The 18,633-nt window shown below is 34.7% G+C and overlaps 1 protein-coding gene across 18 annotated transcripts in view; it reads right to left on the reverse strand.

Moving 5' to 3' along the window:
• Positions 1-18,633, reverse strand: part of CCDC18 (coiled-coil domain containing 18) — a 112,264-nt gene that overhangs the window by 27,445 nt on the left and 66,186 nt on the right. For all 18 annotated transcript variants that reach the window (XM_045166087.1, XM_045166091.1, XM_045166090.1 and 15 more), the window contains 7 exons: positions 14,660-14,827; positions 12,388-12,530; positions 9,458-9,621; positions 9,027-9,240; positions 5,258-5,357; positions 1,790-1,906; positions 973-1,116 (listed from right to left, as the gene is read on the reverse strand). In XM_045166087.1, coding sequence (XP_045022022.1) covers positions 973-1,116; positions 1,790-1,906; positions 5,258-5,357; positions 9,027-9,240; positions 9,458-9,621; positions 12,388-12,530; positions 14,660-14,827 — 1,050 coding nt within the window. The remainder of the gene's footprint in view (positions 1-972; positions 1,117-1,789; positions 1,907-5,257; positions 5,358-9,026; positions 9,241-9,457; positions 9,622-12,387; positions 12,531-14,659; positions 14,828-18,633) is intronic.

Raw genomic sequence — 18,633 nt, forward strand, 5'->3', positions numbered from 1 at the left:
TGACATAGATAAGATGATAGGTAATGACACTTAACTTTAGGACTGATAAGAAAGAAAGAAACCAGTACAAAGCACAAGGAACCTGATGTCTAGAATGGGGGCCCCAGGTCCCATTGTGTATCAGTATAAATCTCATGTAAATACTTTTAGCCAGCCCTTGTTTGAGAACATGAAACAACTGAGTCAACAATCTTTTTCTTTTTCTCACTAGAACCCAAACTTGCTCTCAGAGACCCTGTTTAATATATATATAATTCAACTAGTATTTATTCATGCTTATTATGTGATATGTACTATTATAGGTATTGAGGATAAAGGAGAAAACAGGAGATAAAGTAGTTACCCTTGTGGAGTTTAAATATGACTGGAAGAGACAGTAAAATCAAACACCAGAAGGAGCTATACACTAAGTTTTAAAACTGAGCATAGTATTTAAGAACAAGAAAAAGTTACATCTACAAGAGCTCTTAGAAGCAAATTCACTTTTTAAAAACGCAAGTGGGCAGAATGGGTTCAGAAGTCAACACACGTGCAAACTGATAATATGAAGTTATCAAAATTCATCTGTCAACTCAAAGTACTTGACATCAATAATATACTGTTATCTGTTAATTCATTCTCTGAATAGAGTTCTTTAAGGACAAAGTAGTGCATCCTAGTAATATCTGATCTTCAGTTCTATCACACAGTAGGTTCTCAATTAAAATATTTATTTATTGACCAAGTGGGCATATATCATGGATTTACTATGTAAGAGATATCATGCCAATGCCTATAGGGAATGTAAAGACAAATAACATGATAACTCACCAATAATGAAGTAATTAAGAAGATAAGGAAATTAATAGATATCTGGCACAAATAATTAGCCAGTTTCTGTGCATATTAAATACCAATCACATATAAAACCAATCAGTTTAAAACAAAGATCTGTATCAACCTCGTTCCTTAGGAGGAAAATAATTTGCTTACACTCTCCATTTCTTTCATCTTTTGTCGTGTCCGTTCAGTTTCTTTTTTCAGTTGACTTATCTCTTGTTCATTTTGTAGTGTTATAAACTCTTTTTCTCGAAGTTGTTCTTTGGCATTTTGCAATTTTTCATTCAAACTTTCTATCTGAATTTTAAACAGAGCAATGTTAATGTAAATAAAGAAATATAATTCTTCCATAACTGCAATCCATGTAAGTCAAGCTTTAAACTTGTATATTTAAAATGGCAAAATTTTAAAATGCGTTTTTCTTGAGACAAACATAACTTTGACATAAATACCAGAATTTTGTGCCTAATAAGATGCTTATATGTATACCTAAAATATACTATGTTGCACACTTGGTGTTTTTATTAAGAAAAAAAAAGTATATGAGGTGGTAGATATGCTAATTAGTTTAATTCTGATAATTATTTCAAAATGTGTATGTCCATTAAAACATTACATTGTACACTTAAAATACATGCCACTTTTTATTGTCAATTATACCTCAATAAAGCTGGGGAAAAATTTAAGAGAAGAAAATGAATATAACGTAGCGAGTACAAGATAATTAAAATTATGCATCATTGAGAATTCCCTGGCAGTCCACTGTTTAGGACTCCACACTCTCATTGCCAAGGGATCAGATTCAATCCCTGATTGGGAACCTAAAATCCCACAAGTTGTGTGGCACAGTTCAAATGCAGTATTTTTACTGTATGTATTCTAGTCAAAAGCCATTTTATGTGAATAGTATATGTTTTTAGTTAAGGAGTCATTTTTAAAATAATTTAAGACATAATTTTTAATAATTTACCTGTCTGCTGCTTTCTTTAAGTTCCAACTCTGATTTCTCCACAGTACCCTCTAGTTTAATTATTTTCTGTTCCATTTCTCCCCTGTGCCCACGAATAGTCATATCCAAATGTGTAACCTAAACACAAAAGCAACATAAAGCTATTGTTCAATCTTATTCTAATGTGAAAAACTGTATGCTTGGAATGTTATTTAGAATTGTTTACAGTGGGTATAACTGAAGAATAAATGCACCTCAAATAAATTATTAAAAAGAATGAGAAAAATAATCATTGCTTAATAATACTGGATCTTGAACCCAATATATAATCATATATTCACATAAGTGACAAAATGATTCAAACTTCATTTTATGCTAAATACTACAATGCAACATGAAAACCATGGGATGCAGCAAAAGCACTGCTTAGGAACATCTATGCACTGAATGCATATATGAGAAAAGAAGAAAGATCTAAAATTAATCAGTTGAGCTTCCATCTTACAAACTAGAAAAGGAAGAGCAAATCAAATCCAAACTAAGCCAAAGGAAAAAAAAATGCTAAAAACCAGAGTAGCAATTAAAATTAGGGAATCAATAGAGAAAATCAACAAAGCCAAAAATTGGCTCTTCAAGAAGATTAATAACAGCAATAAGCCTCTAGGCAGACTAACAAAAAAAGAGAGGGAAGATATAAACTGCTAATACGAGAAATGAAAAAGGAGATTTTACTACAAATATCAAGGACATTAATAGGATAATACAGAAATATTATAAACAGCTCTTAGCCCATGAATTTAAATAAAATTAGATGTAATTGGCCAGTTACTCAAAAGGCACAATCTGCCAAAACTCATACAAGAAGAAATGGATAATCTGAATAAGCCTATATCCACTAAAGAAACTGAATCAATGATTAATAACTTTCCAAAACAGAAAGCCCCGGGTTCAGATGGGTTCATTGATGAACTCTACCAAACATTTAAGGAAGAAATTATGCCAATTCTTTACACTCTCACTTAGAAGATAGAAAGAGAGGAAGTACTAACTCATTCTCTAAGGCTAGCATAACCCTAATGCCAACACCAGAGACATTATAAAGAAAGAAAACTATAGACCAGTATCTTTCATGAACATAGATGTAAAAATTCTCAACAAAATATTAGTGAATCATACTCAAAACTGTATAAAAAGAACTATACTCCACATTTGAAAGTTAATTAATATAACTAATCACATTAAGGAAAAAAAAAATCACAGAGGAACCAGAGATCAAATTCCCAACATCCACTGGATCATAGAGAAAGCAAGGGAATTCAAAAAAAAGCTACTTCTGCTTCAATGACTACACTAAAGCCCTTGACTGTGTGGATCACCATAAACTGTGGAAAATTCTTCAAGAGATGGGAATACCAGACCACTTTACCTATTTCCTGAGAAACCTGTATGCAGGTCAAGAAACAATAGTTAGAACTGGACATGGAACAATGGATTGGTTCCAAACTGGCAGAAGAGTACATCAAGGTGTATATTGTCACCCTGCTTATTTAACTTATATGCATAGAACATCATGAGAAATGCTGGGCTGGATGAAGCACAAGCTGGAATCAAAGATTGCTGGGAGAAATATCAATAACCTCAGATATGCAGATGAGAGCACCCTTATGGCAGAAAAGCCAAGAGCAACTAAAGAGCCTCTTGATGAAAGTGAAAGAAGAGAGTAAAAAGCTGGTTTAAAACTCAACAATCAAAAAACTAAGATCATGTATCTGGTCCCATCACTTCAGGGCAAAAAGATGGGGAAAAAGTGGAAACAGTGACAGATTTTATTTTTTAGGGCTCCAAAATCACTGTGGACAGTGACTGCAGCCACAAAATTAAAAGACATTTGCTCCTTAGAGGAAAAGCTATGACAAACCCAGACAGCATGTTAAAAAGGAGAGACATCACTTTGCTGACAAAGGTGTGTATAGTCAAAGTTGTTATATTTCCAGTAGTCATGTATGGAGGGTGTTGGACAATAAAAAAGGCTAAGTGCTGAAGAACTGATGCTTTCAAATTGTGGTGCTGGAGAAGACTCTTGAGAGTCCCTTGGACAGCAAGGAGATCAAACCAGTCAATCCTAAAGGCAATCAACTCTGAATATTTATTGGAAGGACTGATGCTGAAGCTCCAATACTTTGGCCACCTGATGAGAAGAGTCCACTCATTGGAAAAGACCCTGATGCTGGGAAAGACGGAGCGCAGGAGAAGAAGCAAGTGACAGAGGATAAGATGGCTGGATGGCATCACTGACTCAATGGACATGAGTTTGAACAACCTCTGGGAGATAGTGAAGGACAGGGAAGCCTGGCGTGCTGTAGTACATTGAGTCACAAGGAGTTGGACACTACTTAATGACTGAACACAATCAACAACAACTGTATAACATTCTGGAAAAGGCAAAACTACAGACAGCAAAAAGATCACTGGTTACCATGGTTGGGGGAAGAGACAGAGGGATGAGTAAGTGGTATACAGAGGATTTTTAAGGCACTGAAGATATTCTGAATGATACCACAATGATGGATTCCTGTCCAACCTCATAGAATGAATAACACAAGAGTGAATGATAATATAAACTATGGATTTTGGGTGATTATGAAATGTCAATGTACGTTCATCAGCTTTAACAAATATACCATTCTGGAAGGAAATGTTGATAATGGGGGAAGGTTGCGCCTTCTATGGGGCAGGGTGGGTATGTAGGAAATCTCTATACCTGTTGTTCAATTTTGCTGTGAACCTAAATCTGCTCTAAAAAATAAAAGTCTTTTTAAAAAGATGCTGCAGAGCTTCCCTGGTGGTCCAGTGGCTAAGAATCAGTCTAGCAATGCAGGTGACACGGGTTCAATCCAATTCCACATGCCACGGGACAACTAAGCCCATGTGCCACAATTACTGAGCCAGAGCTCCCGAGCCCACGAGCCAAAACTACTCAAGCCCACACTCCTTAGAGCCTGTGCTCCACAACAAGAGAAACCGCTGCAATGAGAAAACCCGTGTATCACAACTAGAGAGTAGCCCCATTCACCACAACTAGAGAAAACCCATGCAAAGCAATGAAGAACCAGTGCAGCCAAAAATAAATAAATAAAATATTTAAAAAGATGCTGCTAAAAATGTCTTCTGGATATTTCCATTCCTTCAATAAATACTAGTTGAGCAAGTAACTCCTTTAATCACATTTTCTTCTGATATACAGTAGTATAAGAGATCAAAAGGTTCAGACTCTAAGCTAACCTTCACTCCCCAAAATCCACCTGCTGTAAAAATAGCAAAACAAAAAAAAGAGAGAGATGACATATTTCTAATTTAAAAATACTATGTGCACAGAAAAAAGAAATAGCTATAAAAACTACTATTTTACCAAAATGAGGGGACCTCTGAAACCTCAAGTGATTGTATTTTAACAGAAAATTTCATTAAAATATAGTTAAGAAAACCAACTTGAGCTGCTCTTTGCTTTAGCTCCCAATTTCTCTCCTTAAGTGCCTGATCCATTTCAAGAAGTTCTTGCTTTTTGTCTTCAATCTCCATCTTGCATTCCCTGCAATTTATCAAAGTGAAAAAGACCTAAGCAGGTAAGTAGGAATATTATAGTTTTAAAAAATCAAATCAATTGGGTTACCCTTCCTGTAAGTTAAGTGACAGGATACATTCAATTATTTCAGATTGAGAGACTTCAAATTAAAGGAATAATGCATAAAGAAAACAACTGATATCAATACAATTACTTTAATATCATGTTCTAAAAAGGTACAAGTTAACTTAAATTCTACTTCTGCAGACAATTTAAGCTAAATGCTAAAAGCACTCCCAAGAAATAGGATTGAATCAGTATAAGAATTTTTAAAATATATCTATATTTTAATCTATAGATCAAAGGAGTGTTTGAAAGTCTTTTATATATAACAGCTATGAGTTCACTATAATTGAACGAGGCATTTGTCTCATGGCTGATGTCCTTGATATCCACAGTTTAGTAAATGACCCCTGTATTTCTTACAGGAATTTTACTCAAAATGACACCTTATATTTAGTGAAGTAGTGAAATCTACTACATAAATATTTTAAATGTTTTAAAAAAAATTCTAGCCCTCTTAAAACACTAATTTAAGGATAATTTTATATTATAAAAAAACTTAAAATGTCATAACTTCAAGATTTATACCACTTTGAAGCTTGTGATCAGAGAATTTTAATTCTGAACTCTAAGTTCTGATATGACAAAGGATGAAAATGTTGTTGATCTTGAATCATCATATGATTTTCTAGTCTTAAATATGAAACAATATAATAAAGGTACTGAATTTAAAAAGCAGGTTCTGAACTTCTTTAATGAGCTGTTTACTATTCCCCTAAAAGCCTGAAGAGTTAATACAAGACTAATATTCTAAAAGTAATATAAAATGAATTCTAAAGATAACTCTAATTGCTGTCTATAAGAATAGCTGTGCTTCTAAAATTCAGCTACTAGCCAGAATTTTAAGATTTTGTTTTTACTTCTCTCATCCATCCATTCCCTTATTTATTTAGTAAATATTTACTGGATGTTTCCTAAATGTCAAGGTTCTATGACTATAGATTTAACAGTCAACAGGATATTTGTCCTTCAACACATGGAGTTTACATTCTACTAGCTCCAGAAGAGATGGACTATAAATAATAATTCAACAAGAAAAATATAAAGTGCTATGTCAGACCATTAAATACAATGATGAGACAGTGACTGGGAGACTATTTCAGAATAGGTGGTCAGGGAAGGAGGGCCCTCTGCGGTAATGTGAAGGGTATGAAGAAACTGGCCACACAACAATTATTTCAGGCTATTTCAGGCCAAAGAAACAGCTATGGCAAAAGTCCTAAGGTGGGAAAAAACTTCGTAAGCTTTAAGTAGAATAAAAAGGTCAGCAGCAAGGAGAACAATATAGAATGAGGCCAGAGAAACAGGCAGAAACTTTGTTATGCAGGACTTTGTATTCTAGGAAAAGGAGCTTGGATTTTTTTTTTCAACTGTGGTAAAATACACATAAGATTTACCATTTTAACTACTTTAAAGCATACAGTGCAGTTACACTGAATACATTCACAATGTTTGTGTAACCATCATCACTATTTCCAGTACTTTTTCATCACTCTGAATAGAAACCCCATACCCATATCGGCAGTTTTCTTCCATTCTCCCTTCCCCCAGTCCCAGACAACAATTAATCTGCTTTCTATCTCTGTGGATTTGCCAATTCTGGATATTTCATATAAATGGAATTATGCAACATGTATGTGGTTTCTTTCATTTAGCATATTTGTAAGGTTTATCTGTGTTGCAGCATGTGTCAGTACTCTATTCCTTTTCACACTGGTTTATCCATTCACAGCTATCAGTATCCATCTGGGTCGTTTCCACTTTGTGGCTATTGGGACTAGAGGTGCTACAAACATTTGAGCACAATTTTTGTTTGAATACCTCTTTTCAATTCTTTTGGGTACTTAAACCTAACAGTGCAATTACTGAGTTACAAGGTTAATACTATGTTTAACTCACTGATGAACTGCCAAACTGTTTTCCACAGAGGCTAGAACTTTTAAAATTTCTCATCTGTTATGTTCTATTTGGGTGTTTTGTTTTGTTTTTATTACAGCCACCTTAGCGGGTGTGAAGTGGTATCTCATCGTGGTTTTGATTTATATTTCTGAAGGAGCTTGGGTATTACTCTGAATCTTTTGGGAAGTCATGAGAAAGTTCAAGTAGGAAAGCAATATGATCTGACTTATGTTTTAAATCATAAACTTAAATCCATCCTGTGGTGAATGAATTGTGAGGAAGCTCAAGAATTTAATCTGGCAGACCAGTTAGGAAGCCTCAGCAACAGACCAGGTGGGAGATGATGATGGCCTGGGCTAAGTAGCAGAAAAAAGGCCAAGAAATCAACAGATTTGAGAATATGTTTTGGAAATAAAGTTGATATAACTTGCTAATTGGGCTTCCTAGGTGGCACTAGTGGTAAAGAACCTGACTGCCAATGCAGGAGACATAAGAGACATGGGTTTGATCCCTGGGTAGGGAAGATCCCTGGGAGGAGGGTCTGGCAACTCACTCCAGTATTCTTGCTGGGAAATTCCATGGATAGAGAAGCCTGGGTTCATGGGATTGCAAAGAGTCAGACACAACTGAAGTGACTTTGCAGGCAAGTTGCTAATAGACTGGATGAAAAAGGGGAGGGAAAGAGATAAAAGTAACCTTATAGATAGATTTCTGATTTAAGCCAATGCATAATAATGAGTTAGAGGAAGTACAGGGTTATGAATTTTAAAAATGAATTGTTTTAGTCAAGTTTAAGATGCCTCTTTAAAATACTTAAGTGGAGATAGCAAGTAAGTCATTAGGTAGGAGTCTGGAGTTTGGAGATGAGGTCATTACTAGAGATATGTGTTTAGAAGTCTCTGTTACATTGTACTGATATTTAAAGCTACATGAAACTTACTAAGAATAAGTTTGTGAGTAGAAAAGGGAAGGGGTGCTGCACTGAATCAAAGGACACAACATCTAAGTTTGTGGATCACCTTGCTACTCTCTATCCTGTTCTTTCATTACACATTTCACACCCTGTTCTGTTTTCCTTTTCGGAATTTATTTCCCACAATTGGGCTCTAGTCTGGCTCTCCACCCCTACTCACCATATATGTGTCCTGGAACAGTACTTTATGCTATTGCTGCTAATTTAAGAACCATGATATTAGACTTAGACTTGTGTTTCACTATCTGACTTTTGGCATTTTACTTAATTTTCTCAGTTTTCCCACATGTAAAAAGGTGATAATGTGGAACTTATATTTGCTTGTTGTAAAGAAATGAGATCATATATGAAGTACTTGGCATAGCCATGGCACATGTTAATATTACTTTGCTATTAACCACTGCTGTATGCTGGCCCAATCATTTTTTACCACCATGGGATACAGAAGAGGGCCAAAGTAAAATGGTCCAAAGACCAGGGATGCAAGCATCAGTCAACAGCAATAGCTGAATTAGTGAGATGGAGTATGGTGAGATGGAGCATTGGACGTAATGTCTAGAATGAACAACAGTGAGCGAAAGGCAGCTGAGAAGTTTGGACATCCAGAATTCAACAACAAAGTCTATAATATGACCAAAGGACTAAAGGTAATAAAGAGAAATACCTGTTATTGTGATATCCTTTCTTAGAATTTAACTCACCTAAGTTCAGCTGTGAGATCCTTTATTGTAGTATATTTTTCCTCTAATGATAATTGAGCCTTCTGCAGAACATCTCTCAATTCTTGGAGTTGTCTTAGAGTACTTTTTAATTCTCCATGAGCATTTTGCAGTTCAGTCTCTAGTGCTTCCCGTTTCTGCAAGGCTTCTGTTAGCTCAGTTTCAGTGTGGTGCTGTAACTTTTCTAAATCCTTCACTGTTAAAAGCAGAGAATAATTTTAGAATTATATATAAGTTACTTGTTACTCAGAACTTTGTAAATAATAACTAAGAATACCCAATTTTATTCATCTATCAGAGTAAGAGACAGGATACCAATGATTATCCTTTTCCCTCATCTCAGATTCTCACTTTATTCCATTTCTTTACATATACAATTGTAGGCAGCTAAGCTGAGCTACCCTGTTGCTTACCAGCATTTGTTTTCTTATCTAGTTCTGTCTTTGTCTGTTCTAAAATCATGTCTAACTGAGAGAGATGCATTGCTTTATTTTCTCCATCTCGTTTTAGGTGCATTATTTCTTTTTCCATTTTAGATAGCTCTTCTCGGTATTGATCCATCTCGAGTTTTACTTGCCTAATTAGAAACAAACAAAAAAAAATAAAGCAAATAATTAATAGACTGTAATTCTGCACCAATTACACACCACTAAACACAACTAAATGATGTGTTTACTTAGTACATTGCCTGGCACACAGAAGGTACTCAATGAATTAGTTTTCTATCTAGAGATATTTTAATTTTAAAACAGATCCAATGAGCTGTATAATAGATGTATTTTAACACTAATAGCTCTGGGGAGAGAAAAACAGTTTTATAAATTATAGTTTCAGAAATGAAAGAAGCCAATAGTTGGAATAGAGAAAAATCCTGCTTCCTAAAGAGAAGGTCTTGGAACTAGAATATATCTTTCTTGTGAAATTTATTCATTTAGTTCATAAGTTTCCTACCAGTAATTAGAACTTATAGGAATTGAATGCACCTTTCAGCTATAATTATGAAAAGTTTTTGTCTAGAAATCAAAGGATGGGTGTAAGAAAACAAAGCAGCAATTATTTCAATTTTATTAGTGAAACAAAAGCAAGATCATAAGTGAGAGGAAAGACTGGGGAGAGGTTGTTGGAATTATGAAAGAAAACACAAAGGTGTAAGAGGGTCCCCCTTACAAGAGTGAGTAATATTGTGACTGTCAGAGAGCATTAAGAAAATGCTTAAGGTTTTGAAATTATGGGTTTAAAGTAAGACTGGTCACTGTAGTTATATTTTTCTCCAGCCTCTGTAAAGATGTAAGATTATTCTGAGTTGGATTTTTAGTTCTGAGTACCACAAAGTAAGACAAAGGTAAGGGAACAGCCATATGTCAATCAGTGATTTTAATGAGTAGAATTTAAGGTAGGTAAAGAGAGGAGAAAGGGCATTAGAGAATGAGAAAGTGGTAGATTTGAAGGCTCAGAGGTCCTAGTTACATCAAAGAATTGTTGAATTTGGGGTATTAAAGGGAATGAGGTAATAATATACATGTAGAGGAACAGTATTCAGATTATGTTGAAATAATGGAGGTATCAGAAATGATAAAATCTACTGTAAACCATGTGCGTGAGTGGATGAGGATCAGCTAGATAGATGTATATTGAAATCCCCAAGAATAAAGACAGAACTAGTGTTGGATTCAGCTTTAGTAAGTCAGGTGATCTGCTGGTGTCAGCAACAGTGAAGAATATGATCTGATAACATGAGGTTCATGGTTATGTTATACTATTCCACATCTCAATTTTTTGGTACAAGAACTATGGGGGAAAGTTTTTACTTTAGAAGGCTGCAGGGGAAGAAGCAAAGCCCTCAGTGGAGAGTCATACTTCTGTTATAGCAAGAGAAAAGAAGAGATAGAGAATATAAGGGATGTCTCTCAGGATGGACTGTGAATCCCAGAGGATGAAGTGAAAATCTGTCAGAAGTACAGACAGAGTGAGAAAAGGAAAGAAAACACATGAGGTTTTGGGGACTTGGTATGAGAGATTAGGGTAATTCTAATGCTAATCTGTTGCTTCTTGTGTTGTCTGAAATAAGCAAAAGTAAAGTTATAAGGCTGAATACTCTTTGTGGAATTAAGGTACACAATGGTGGTAAGGCTGCATTAGTGGATACATAACTATTGATGGAAGAAAAGTTTGAAGAACTGTGGTCTTAAACTGAGGATATCTTTTTGACCCCCTTGAGAGAGTTGAGGATATCTGGGGAAGCAAGTTGCTACTCAAAGCACAAAGGTCTTATCTTTATTTTTGTCAGAAGGGGAGAGGGAGTCTGAGGATGTTGTGGTTCAAATGTATAAGTTAACTCCTACTCCTGTTGGTAGAATGGTGGGCTAAGTAAGAGTAAAATACTATGTCAGCTCTTGTCGACAAAACAGAAGCAATCTGGGGAAGCTAGGTATAGCTTTCAGCTCTTAATTCCCTTCTTTTTTTTTTTTTTTTTTTTTGATGTCTTAGCCCAGTGCAGCTATATTAAATCAGGATCTTTAGAGGTGGAACCTAAGCATCAGTACTTTTTAAAGCTCCTCAGGTGATTTTAATGTTCAATCAATAGAAGTAAACTTTCTTTTATTAAGTTATTTCCTCCCTATAAACAATTAGAATCCATGAAAATTTTCTATCATCTTTCCCTGCCACTTTTAACATTATTCACAATGTGATTTAATACAACAGTTGCTGAGTTAGTGGTAAAGAACCTGCCTGCCAATGCAGGAGACATAAGAGACGTAGGTTCAATCTCTGATCAGGAAGATCCCCTGCAGAAGGAAATGGCAACCCAATCCAGGCTTCTTGCCTGGAGAATCACACGAACAGAGGAGCCTGGTGGCCTACAGTCCATGGGGTCACAAACAGTCAGACACACTGAAGCGACTTAGCGCACATAATATGTATATTGATACATCACTTTCCCTCTGAAATCTGAAAAATTGAACTCAGATGCATTTCACCTCAAAGGCTTCAGATAAAGCCCTGTGGTTCTGTTTTAACCTTCAGGTTTTTCTCTAGCATCCCCATTAGGATTAAGATATGAGGTACAAGGAACCATGCTAATTGTTGTGGGAGAAACCTTAAAATAAACCACATATTATCTTGGCCTTAAGGAACTTACAATATAGTAGGAGGGTAAAGGATATTAAACTATAATAAAAAAAGGCATAATGAAGGATAAAAGGGAGGTATAGGAATACTATAGGAATATAGATCGTGGAGAAATTAATTTCTCAAGCAAATGCTTCACTCAACATTCTTATTTTGAAACTCAAATATGACTGATGGTAAAAAAGGAAGACAAAAACTAACATGATCATTTTACCTGGTAGTACCAGTAAGCTCAATAATTTTTTGTCTTTTCAAATCTGCTTCATATGTAGCTGCTTCACATTTCTCCTCCATTTTCCTCAACTTTTCAGCTGAACTTTCCCTTTGTTTCTGAAGCTCTTGTTCCAGTTTTGATACCTTGGAAAGCAATTTTTAGTAAATATTTTAAATTCAAACACAGTCCAATATTCCTCAGAAGAAAAATATTTATATAAATTTGTAACCTAGCTTATCATTTAATTTCAAAGTAAAGACCAAAAAATTGTGTTTTGGAAATATGAGAGCAAAATTTAATTTTTAATAAGATATTTCATTTATATATTATGCATATTTATAGATGTGACCACATCATAACACTAAAATAGGACTTAAAATAATTGGACAAAATAATGATAAATGTTCCTCTTTTCATTATCCTCATGTGAAACGTTCTTTATTCTCTTGTCAAACTATGTTCCTCTCCTTCTTCACGAATTGGGTCATACAGTGAAGGATTCCTAGATTCCCATCTGCCCTCAAACACTGCCACTTGCATTTGCTCCTATTCATTCTTCCTTCTGTTACTACACTGAAGGAAGTATTCTTCCCCCTATATAAGTCAAACTACTTCACAGGTGTTCTGGATTCAATTCCTGTCCACTTTCTCAGGAACCTCAAACTATTGACCATCTCTACTCTCTGCTGTATCTTCAATATCTTTCTTCTGGTTTCTTTATATTAGCATTTACACATGTCTAAGACCTTCCCATCATAAAAACCTTTCCTCCATACCACCTCCAACTACCACTTCTTTTCTTCTCTCTGTAGCTCAAATTCTCAGATTTTTTTCTATGCTTTTTGTAGTATTTTTCTTTCTTCTCATTCATTCCTCAACCCATAGAAATCTGGCCACTCTACAGAAACTACACTATGTCAAAGGCTTCCATGCAGCTAATTCCAATGGACATTACTCAACCCTCAATTTACTTGACACTACTTGACACTGATTGGAATAGCCCATGACACCAACATCTCTCATTTCATGAAATACTTTGGCTTCCATGACTGCATTCTTCAGAGCTCTGTTGAAGTCAATCATCTCACCCCTCATTCTATATTCTCTCCCTAGTTAACCTCAGCCACTTTGATCTCAAAAATTAGTATCTTGCTAATGACTTTAATATCCTCCCTGCTCTTTAAAAATCTCTCATTTAAGAACTCAGTACAGACTATAAGTCATTAATAACCACACCTCCCAACTCAAGTTTCAAGTATAAAATTAAAATAGTAACCAGGTAAAAAGGGAAGGGAACCATGGAAAATTCTACCCACTCTGTGCTTGATTAAATGGCACAATGATTTGCAAAAAAATCTAAAGATAAGTAAAAATCTGAATAAATCCAACACAAAATCTGTACATAGTGGAACATGAATAAAAAGTAGAAAAAATATATACTAGAAAATTTATCCCAAGTTCTGAAGGAATTTTTAGACATAAACTTCTTTATACCCTCAAAGAAATCAGAAAAGACAAAAAAAAAATCTCTTAAATAGCACAAAGAAATAAAATCATTAAACCAAAAATACAAATGTACTGATAGACTTAAGAAAAAAAAAAAAAAAAAAAACAGAAGAAAACCATAAGACAATTACAGAAATAAAATGAATTTCAGAAAGAACAAGAATTACAAATCAATCTCATAAATACTAGAGTCAACAACAAGGAATTTATAAAGTAGAAATCAAACACCAATGAGATGAAGAAATGCTTCAGGATGAAGCTGTGCATCAGGCACAGCAAACAGTAGGTCTAGACTTGAGCAAAAAGGATGGAGAGCCACAGGACAGATGTCTCTAAATAAGAAAATATAGAATACCTGCCTGATCTCTTTGAATATACAGAGAGAAAATTCCTTAGTGCTACTGGAGGCTGAGGATAAGTTCAGAATATATAGATTAAAAAGTCATTCAAAGGATAAAAAGGTGAGGTGTAGTGAGATTACAGAGAACTATCCTTTTTTTAATTTATACTCTTCTGTTAAGTTTGATAAGAAAAAAAACAAATCAAAAAATGCATAATATCTGTCAGAATAATTCAGATGAACTTGGGAATGAATGAAAGAAGATTAGATTCTACTATAAAATGTCCCAGGACTCTTTCTTTGGAGTAATAACTCAATATGGTATCTGTGAGGTTTAAACAGCAATTTATATAACTAACAAAATAAATCTATTCTCAATTTAAAAACTTTCTATATCATAACTCCATTTTGACCAATAAAATATACCTGTTTTTCAAGTTTAGTTTGAATGTCTTCTAGCTCTCCATTTCTAATTGTCTCTTGTTGTAACATCTGCTGTTGTTGTTGAAGAGTATGCTGCAGAATAACATTTTGCTCAGCAGTTTCTTGAAGACTGTGATTTTTAATCTTCAGCTCTTTCTGTAAACAATATACCTAACAAATATATAAATTTCTCATTATAATTTCAAATAAAAGCAAAAAAATGTCAATGGTGTCTACCTCATTAGATAATTATCCTCATTTGTCATATGGGACAATTGTATTCATTGCTATAATTTATTATGTGGAAGGGCAGGGCTCATGTTTCTGATGAAGATATATTACTGGGTTGGTGCAAAAGTAATTGCAGTTTTGCACTATTGAACTTTGCTGTTTGATATTGGAATACATTCTTAAATAAATGTGGTTATGTTATACATCATTTTAATGTACATTTCTTGGCTTATGATTTTTGCTAATGACTTATTAGTTGCCATGTATTTTATATTTATTTTAGACTAGAAATGATGTTAGACAAAAAAGCAAATTTGAGCGTTTCTTGTTTGAGTTCAAAATGGGTCGCAAAGCAGCAGAGACAACTCACAACATCAAAACGCATTTTGCTAATGAACATACAGTGCAGTGATATTTCAAGAAGTTTTGCAAAGGAGACGAGAGTTTTGAAGATGAGGAATGCAGTGGCTGGCCATCAGAAGTTGACAAAAACCAGTTGAGAGGATCATTGAAGCTAAACCTCTTCCAACTATACGTGAAGCTCCCCAAGAACTCATCGACCATTCTACAGTCATTTGGCATTTGAAGCAAACTGGAAAGGTGAAAAATCTCTATAATTGTTGCCTCATGAGCTGACCAAAAATAAAAAAAAATTGGAGTTTTGCAGTGTCATCTTCTTTTATTCTGCACAACAACAATGAACTATTTCTTGAATGAATCGTGACATGTGACCAAAAGTGGACTTTATGCCACAACTGGCAACAACCAGTTGAACCAAGAAAAAGATAAAACATATCCCAAAGCCAAACATGCATCAAAAAGTGTCATGATCACTGTTTGGTGGTCTGCTGCCCTTTGATTCAATACAGCTTTATGAATCATGGCAAAACTATTACATCTGAGAAGTATGCTCAGCAAATCAATGAGATGCACCAAAAACTGCAACAGCTGCACCAGGCATTGGTCAACAGAATGGGCCCAATTCTTTTGCAAGACAACGCCCAGTGAATTGGGATATGAACTTTTGCCTCACCTGCCATAGTCACCTAATTACTCATCAACCGACTACCACTTCAAGCATCTCAACAACTTTTTGCAGGGAAAATACTTCCATAACCAGCAAGAGGCAGGAAATGCTGTCTTAGAGTTTTCAGAATCCTGAAGCAGATTTTTATGCTACAGGAATAAACAAACTTATTTCTTGTTAACAAAAATGTGTTGATTGTAATGGTTTCTATTTTGATTATTAAAGATGTGTTTGAGCCTAGTTATAATGATTTAAATTCACAGTCTGAAACTGCAATTGCTTCTTCATCAACCTATTAATAGGGTTGATTCTTGGCTGATGTCTGAGAATGTGGCTTTTGAAACATTCCCTAAGTGATAAGATTCTTTTCCCTGGCTAGGACACCAAATCATGCTTTCCTTCTGGGAACTTGGAATTTTCATACCTATGGCTGTTCTTATGTGACCAGCTCCCTAATAAAAAGAGTCATAAGCAGGCTTCCTTGGGCAGACATACTGCATACATGTTACTGCATTTCACTTCTATAGAAAGAAGCATATTCTATGTGACTTCTCTCAGAACAAGGAAGAGAACACAGGAAGCCATAGATTCCTTCACATTGCATCTGATGTTGTCTTTTATCCCTACTGATAATAAGCCATAGCCATGAAAACACTGCATAAATGATAGGTGCTATTTAGTATATTATTGTTGCTATCATTGCCACTGTTTGTAAAATAATACTCCAGCAAAGCACTCTTGAATATTCTTGCTCCAAAAAAACACATAAAGGAATAACTATCTAAGAAACTAAACTCATTCATTCCAAATATTTAGGACTTTAATATGTTGGTCCCCAAAATTGCTTTAAAGCAAAAAAGTATCACTAACATCTGATACCTTTAGAGTTATCTGGAAGAACCTATTAAGAAGGGGGGAAAAAAAAGGCCCTTTGTCCAATAATCTAAATCCTACAAAGTGCCAAAAGAAACCATTTTAAAATTGTATAAATAATACAGCATAACTTAATACGTATTTTATAATATTTGTCACCTGTTCCCTAAAGTAAGGGGAAAGTTTAAATAAATGATATATAAATCAGATTTTGAAAGATGCAACCATTTAAAATCCTAATTTAAAGGGCAATACCAAATATAAAATTTTACAAAATAAGGTGGGAAAAAAAAGAACCCCATTTCATTAACAAGAAAAACACTCAGGCAAATAGAAAAGTGAAAAGTATTAGTATTAGAGTGAACTGTAGGCAAATCTTCTTTAACAGATTTCTTATTGTTGCCTATGTAATAACTTTTTAAATGAAGGAAATTAAACCCATTCCTTTGAGGCAAACAATCTTTCTAACAAATACCAATCCAGAAGAAAGCAGTTTTAAACTCCTAAGAAATAGTGGAGAAGAATTCTGATTTGGTTCTTTTTTCTAATTATCTGGCAGTCAAACATTCAACAGCAACATTAAAAGCTTGAGTCAAATATTCTTTGTTTATAACAAGAAGATCTTAAATTTCAAACTACTTCATTATATGATGACTCTTTACTAAAATTAGAGAACTTTAGATCTAACAGGCAACTATGCAATTTCTAATATTATTATGATAATTCTTTTTAATGCTAAACTATCTTAATTTTGTCTGTATGAAAAAAATTAATTAGTGTAAATATGTATCATTAACATCTGTTTTGTTTTTCCTGTTGGCTCCTGACAAAACTACAAATCACACCTCTGCTATAGTTTATTTTATATAGAACTGACTTGCCTGCAAGATAAGTTTAAACACTATTCTTTGCTTTACTGTAACATCCTGTTATACTTACTTTCTTATGCAAAGAAAAAAATGAAGCAGTTAATAAAGGAAGACAAAATATTAGAAAAAAGATAAGGCCTAACCAAAACACTAAGAAACTAATACCACATAAGGACAAATAAAAATTTTATTTCAGTAACATAGCCACTAGCAAAATAATTTCAATTACAAATACTGAAGTACCAAAGTATTGGAGCAGCCGTGAAGAGAAACCCCACGTCCAAAGTAAGAGAAACTCAAGTAAGAGGGGATCAGAGGGCAGACAGACTGAAACTAAAATCACAGACAACTAGCTTATCTGATCACACAGATCACAGCCTTGTCTAACTCAATGAAACTAAGCCATGCCATGTTGGGCCACCCAAGATGGCCGGGTCATGGTGGAAAGGTCTGACAGACTGTGGTCCACTGGAGAAGAAAATGGCAAACCACTTCAGTATTCTTGCCTTGAGAATCCCATGAACAGTATGAAAAGGCAAATTGATAGGATACTGAAAGAGGAACTCCCCAGGTAGGTAGTTGCCCAATATGCTACTGGAGATCAGTGGAGGAATAACTCCAGAAAGAATTAAGGGATGGAGCCAAGGCAAAAACAACACCCAGTTGTGAAAGGGACTGGTGATGGAAGCAGGGTCCGATGCCGTAAAGACCAATATTGCATAGGAACCTGGAATGTTAGGTCCATGAATCAAGGCAAATTGGAAGTGGTCAAACAGGAGATGGCAAGAGTGAACATCAACATTCTAGGAATCAGTGAACTAAGATGGACTGGAATGGGTGAATTTAACTCAGATGACCATTATATCTACTACTGTGGGCAGGAATCCCTTAGAAGAAATGGAGTAGCCATCATAGTCAACAGAAGAGTCCGAAATGCAGTACTTGGATGCAATCTCAAAAATGACAGAATGATCTCT

The sequence above is a fragment of the Bubalus bubalis genome, chromosome 6, assembly GCF_019923935.1.
Source record: "Bubalus bubalis isolate 160015118507 breed Murrah chromosome 6, NDDB_SH_1, whole genome shotgun sequence".
Classification (NCBI taxonomy): Eukaryota; Metazoa; Chordata; class Mammalia; order Artiodactyla; family Bovidae; genus Bubalus; species Bubalus bubalis.